Source organism: Onychomys torridus, chromosome 2 (genome assembly GCF_903995425.1).
Source record: "Onychomys torridus chromosome 2, mOncTor1.1, whole genome shotgun sequence".
Taxonomy (NCBI): Eukaryota; Metazoa; Chordata; class Mammalia; order Rodentia; family Cricetidae; genus Onychomys; species Onychomys torridus.
The window spans coordinates 140,130,723-140,136,722 of NC_050444.1; the positions used below are offsets into that span (position 1 = coordinate 140,130,723).

At 44.9% G+C, this 6,000-nt stretch overlaps 1 protein-coding gene across 1 annotated transcript in view; it reads left to right on the forward strand.

Annotated features, from left to right (window-relative positions):
• The window catches only part of Clspn (claspin), a 31,264-nt gene extending 26,286 nt beyond the window's left edge, over nt 1-4,978 (forward strand). The window contains exons 19-23 of the mRNA XM_036178609.1: nt 82-209; nt 1,621-1,723; nt 2,588-2,670; nt 2,877-3,038; nt 3,932-4,978. Coding sequence (XP_036034502.1) covers nt 82-209; nt 1,621-1,723; nt 2,588-2,670; nt 2,877-3,038; nt 3,932-4,042 — 587 coding nt within the window. The 3' untranslated portion in view covers nt 4,043-4,978. The remainder of the gene's footprint in view (nt 1-81; nt 210-1,620; nt 1,724-2,587; nt 2,671-2,876; nt 3,039-3,931) is intronic.
• Nucleotides 4,979-6,000: the final 1,022 nt, after the last annotated feature.

Genomic DNA, 6,000 nt, shown 5'->3' on the forward strand with positions numbered 1-6,000 from the left:
GCAGCTACAGGCTTGTTTGGAGCCTGTCTGATCACTCTGTGAGGATCACAAAATGCTAAACGCCTTACCTCTTTCCTTTAGATGATGCCTCCCAGATGGATCTGTTCCACAGAGACTCTGAGGATGATCAGATTGAAGAACAGCTTGACGAGACTGAAGCCAGGTGGAGGAAGGAGCGAATTGAACGAGAGCAGTGGCTTCGGGAACAGGTAGAAAGTGTCCAAGAACATTGCCCATTTTGACCACATCTAAGGGGGCAAAGATTCAGCTACTCATCTGCCATGAAACTTAAGCAACAACATACCCAAGTTTAATCTTGGGGTTTGCTTTTTCTGTTTTTGTTTTTTGTTTTTTTTTCCAGACAGTTTCTCTGTGTAGTTTTGGTGCCTGTCCTGGAACTCATTCTGTAGACCAGGCTGGCCTCAAACTCACAGAGATCCGCCTGGCTCTGACTCCCTAGTGCTGGGATTAAAGGTGTGTGCCACCACGGCCCAGCTGAGGGGTTTGCTTTTTTTTTTTTCACTGAAAAGGTTACCATAGTCAACTCTTTAGCTAACTGTACAATTAAAAATATATATATATTAAGGCTGAGAGTTGTGTTGCACACCTTTAATCCCAGCACTTAGATGGCAGACGCAGGTGGATCTCTCTGAGTTCCGGGCCAGACAAAACTACAGAGACCTTGTCTCAAACAAATAAATAAAATAATACTTTTGTAAATTATGTGTATATGAGGTGGGGAAGGTGCATGTAAGTACAGTGTCTGTGGAGGCCAGAAAAAGGCATCAGATCCTCTGGAGCTAGAGTTACAGGCAGTTTTGAGCTATTACATGGGTGCTGGGAACTGAACTTGGGTCTTCTAGAGAAGCAGCACATGCTTTTACCCACTTAGCCACTTCTCCTAGCAATTCAGCCTTCTCTCCAGCCCTTTTATCTTTTTGATCTAAGGTAGCAAAGGTTGTAAAAAGAGAACAAATGATGTCTCAGTAACCTGACTTTACACCTCAGCCAATGTTAACTTCTTTTCTAATATATATAATTTTTTAAATATTTTTTTCAAGTAGGGTCTCACTATGTATCTGGCTGTCCTAGAACTCGCTTTGTAGATCAGGTTGGCCTCGAATTCACAAAGGTCCACATACTTCTGACTCCTGAGTGCTGTGATTAAAGGTGTGAGCCACCATGCCAACCTTTAATTTTATATCATTATTTTATGTATATGGGTGTTTTGCCTGCAAGTATGTCTGTGCACCACATGTATGCCAACAGAGCCCAGAAGAGAGTGTTAGCCTCCCTGCCTACAGACATTTATGAGCTGCCCTGTGGGAACTGAGAGTTGAACCCAGATCCTCTGGAAGAGCTGCCAGTGCTTTTAGCTACTGAGCCATCTCTCCAGCCCCTTTAAGTTGACTATTTAGGGAAGCTGTAATAAGCATCATCATCATCATCATCATCTTATGTTTTATGAGTTCGTTTTGAAGATAGGCTGGCCTGGAACTCATTATGTATCCCAGACTGGCCTCAACCTCATGGTAATCCTCCTGCCTCAGCTTTTCAAGTGCTGGGATTATAGGCATGTGCCACCACACCTCGCTAATCCTGTATGATCTTCATATGCAGGCTCAACAGGGGAAAATTGCTGCTGACGAAGAAGACATTGGGGAAGACAGTCAGTTTATGATGCTCGCCAAGAAAGTTACAGCCAAGGCACTGCAGAAGAATGGTGAGTTCTGATTTCTCTTTAGGGCTGGCTACTTGGATTGTCAGTGCTGGAGCCTAGGAGGGGACTCTAGCCTTCAGGGACTGTGGCAGCTAATGTAATTCTGTCATACTATCTTAAAGGGGCCACCGAGGTAAGGGGAGGCAGAGGTTGGCTCTAAGCTGTTGGTCAGTAGAGTTGTGCTTCCGTTTGTGTAGCTGGTCGTTAGGGTTGCTGGTGAATTGTGGCTTCTCTTTGAGTTGCCCAGGGTTTATATGCTCAAGTGTTAGAGCTGAGACTGAACATAGGTGTATTGAACGCCAAAAATGGACTGTTATGTACTGCTCCTCACTCACCAACTACTGTTTTTCCTTAAGTTAGTCCTTGTTAATGATTAACTGATAATCTTGACTTCAGTGTCTCATCAGTGACACTTGCTATAGTTTTTTTTTCATTTTTCTTTATTAAGAAATTTTCTATTCCACATGCTATCCACAGAAACCTCCTCCTTCCTCCTCCTATCCCCCAGCCCTCTTTCCAGCCCTCTTTCCCAAGCCACCCTGCATCCCCACATCCCCCAAATCAAGGTCTCCCATGGGGAGTCAGCAGAGCCCAGCACACTGAGCCGAGGCAGATCCAAGCCCCTTCCCACTGCACCAAGGCTTTGCAAGGTGTCACACCACAGGCACCAGATTCCAGAAGCCTGCCCATAGGCCAGGGACAGATCCCGATCTCCCTGCCTGGGTATCCCACTTGCTATAGTTTTAAGGTCATGACTATAAAATAAACAGTTCTTACATCAGCTTTTAAGACTTCTTAGCTTGTTTGAATGTAGAGGGAATTCTACCTGGCTTTGCTCAGACACTTCTCTCTGTCTTTTCTTTCCAGCCAGTCGGGCTGTGGTTGTTCAGGAGTCAAAGTCTGTGCCCAGTAATCCTTTTGAAGCCATCAGACCAGGAAGTGCTCACCAGGTTAGTTGGGACCCTGTTAATCTGATGTCACGGTCTCACGGTCTGTAGATCATGGTGTCACTCGGCGAGGGAGGTGCCCACAGGAAGTGGGAAGGTCTTGCTTAAGGTAGAAAAGCATCCCTTCAGTACCAGGCGAGGCAGACATGGGTAGACTTGCTTCTTTTCAGCATTTGCAGTTTTGTATCAGATATCTCTTCTTTCCTCAGCTGAAGATGGGCTCCTTGCTAAACCAGCCCAAGACTGTGCTTCAGAAACTCTCTGCCCTATCTGACCTCAACCCCAGCGCTCCCCGAAACTCAAGAAACTTTGTCTTTCATACACTTTCTCCTACCAAGGCCGAGGCAGCAAAGGAATCATCTAAGCCTCAGGTAGGGAATTTAATAACTGGTGGTGCTTTCCAAATAGTGTTTATTTGTGGAAGGTTTATTCTGTTTTGTTTTTTAAGATTTGTTTGTATTTTACTTGCATGTATGTGCATGCACTATGTGTGTGTCTTGTATCTGGGGAGACCAGAAGAGGGTGCCTGATCCCCTGGAACTAGAATTACAGCTGTAAGTTACCATGTGGGAATGGAGTCTGGTCCTCTGCAAGACGAGCAAATATCTTAACCCCTGAGCCATCTCTCTAGCCCCAGATTTATTTGTTTTAACTTTTAAAATATTTGCGCGTGTGCATGTGTGTGTGAGAGAGACAGAGACAGAGATGGCTCAGTGGGCAAGAGTACTTGCTGTGCAAGCATGAGGACTTGAGTCTGAATCCTAGCGCCATATAAAATGCAGGCGTGGCTGTATGGCTATGATTCTGTAACCCAGCATAGGGCAGGAAAAGTTGGATCCTGGAAGCTCGCTGGCAGCTGAACTGTCAGACTTCCGGTTCAGAGACAGACTCTGTCTTAAAGGCACAAGGCAGAGAACACTAGAGGAAGATACAAGCATCCTCTGGCTCCACATGCATGCACATGGCATGCATGGCATACCCACATGCATATATCATACATACCCAAAAAATAAATAAAATGAAATAAACAAATTCTGAGCTGGGCGGTGGTGGCTCACGCCTTTAATCCCAGCACTTGGGAGGCAGAGGCAGGCAGATCTCTGTGAGTTTGAGGCCAGCCTGGTCTACAGAGTGAGTTCCAGGAAAGGCGCAAAGCTACACAGAGAAACCCTGTTTCCAAAAAGAAAAAAAAAAAGAATTTAGCAAAGATAGGCACTTGTGTGAGTCTTGAGCTGCTGGCCCTGACTCTCTCTGTTTTCTCTAGGTGAGAAGAAAGGGGCCATCGTTAATGATGTCACCATCTCCTAAACGGCTAAAGACAGATGATAGCAATCCAGGTCCAATTCGAAGCATCTTCAGATACTTGGAAAGCTAACACCATCCAGGATGCCAGCATCTGCTGAAATCGCTCCAAGCAGGTCGGCCCTAACGGTGGCACTGGCGTTTGCACTGGAGACCTCTCCTCCATTGACCAGTGCCTCGTGGGCAGAGTGTCCAGTTTCCAGTTCTTGTACCACGCACTCTCAATAGCAGTTTCCTTTCCTAGTGTTATTTCCAGTCCACCCACTATTCTTATCACCACAGTTTCCCACAGCGACTTACAGAATAATTGAAGTCTCACTTCTTCTGTTAAGCATTTGACATTTTTCCTAGCCGTTCCCTGGGTTGACACCACTTTGAAATGAGGTGTTTGGAGGAGGAAGAAAGTGTGGCATTATAGAAAATTACAGGAAGCACTGAAAGCCAGTACTGGGATGACTCCTCCACACCCACGAGACCTGTAACCTGGTAACCAGGACCAGTGTGAGTGGCTTAGATGGAGGACCTAAGAACCACCAACCGACCGGCTGTTGCGCCAATCTTGTTCTTCTGTTTCTGTAAGCTTCCAGGCTTCATTTCTAATTAACCTTTACTACCTTTGAAAGGAGGACTTAAGCTGGTACCTAGTTCATTTTCTGGAGTGTGGGAAGAAGATGAGGTTATACCCAGTGTCTACCCACACTGGGTAATCTATGGAAGAGAGACTTTCCCTGGGACTAGATCTCAAAGCATTCGTTTGTGAGCCTCCCTTCTGCTGATGGGAAGAAACCCGACCACTATTTATTGCATCTCTTGGGCTGAGTTTGTTGCCCTGGCCAGTCAGAGAACATTTTTTATAGTTCATCACTAATATTGAGAGCAGACAAGTGGAATTTAATAAAAACGTTGAAGAGAGCTGCCACCATTCACCCTCCTTGGTCTGCCACTGGCTTTTCAGAAGTATAGACCAACTATCCCTCTCAGAAGTGAACTCAGTGCTACTTTGCCAAAACCATCCAGGGGAAGGTTGGCTTTAGTGTCGAAAGCTGAGCATAGGAAGTCGGAGGAGATTGTGTCTGTCTTTTATTGAGAGACATAAAACAGCCAATTTAATTGATAAAAATAAGGTGTAGGTTTTCTGTTGATTGCTAGGGGTTTTGTTTTTCTAATACTCAGGATGCTGACTTGGAAGGAATATAAATTTGTATATTTGTAATCTTGTAATGGGAGAAATGTGTATAAAACTGTTTTAATGTGTATGTAGGTTTTAAATAAATCTCATTGCCTTGAGGGCAGGGTTTGTTGTCCAGCTAGAGTGCTCATTCCTAGGTCAGTCAGTGCCTAAGTTAGAGAGTATCCCAGGATATTTCCCACCCAGGAAACTCTGTGTCCAGAATAAAAGGTGCTGTGGTTGCCCTTCACTCCTCTCCATCCCTGTGGATCAAACTGAAGGTCTTGCCTAAGCCAAGCAGGTATTCTATCCTCTCCACATGCTCTTTTTTTTTTTTTTTTTGAGAAATGAAAAGAAGGACTGGCTATTAAATATAAGAAAATCAGGGCCTGAGAAATCCGGGAAATTGATTACTTTTCTTTGAGTCTCTGGGGAAATACATTCTATTTTTTTTAATCTTCCTACATTTCATTTGTTTATATTTGTGTGTATTGTAGACACACATGTAGAATTAAGAGGATAATTTGCAAGAGTTGGTTTTCTCTTTCCACCATATGGGTCCTGGGGATTGAACTCACGTCCTCCAGTTTGGCAGCAAGTGCTTTTACCTGTTGGGTCATTCTGCTGACCCCAAGAATGTATTCTTTTTTTGGTGGGGAGCTGGTTGAGACAAGGTTTTCTCTGTAGCCTTGGCTGTCCTGGAACTCTCTCTGTAGACCAGGCTGGCCCCGAACTCACAGAGATCCTCCTGCCTCTGCCTCCCGAGTGCTGGCATTAAAGGCATGCTTTCTGGCTGCTTCCACTTTTTTGGTTTTTTGAGACGGTTTCTCTGTAGCTTTGGAGTCTGTCCTGGACTAGTTCTG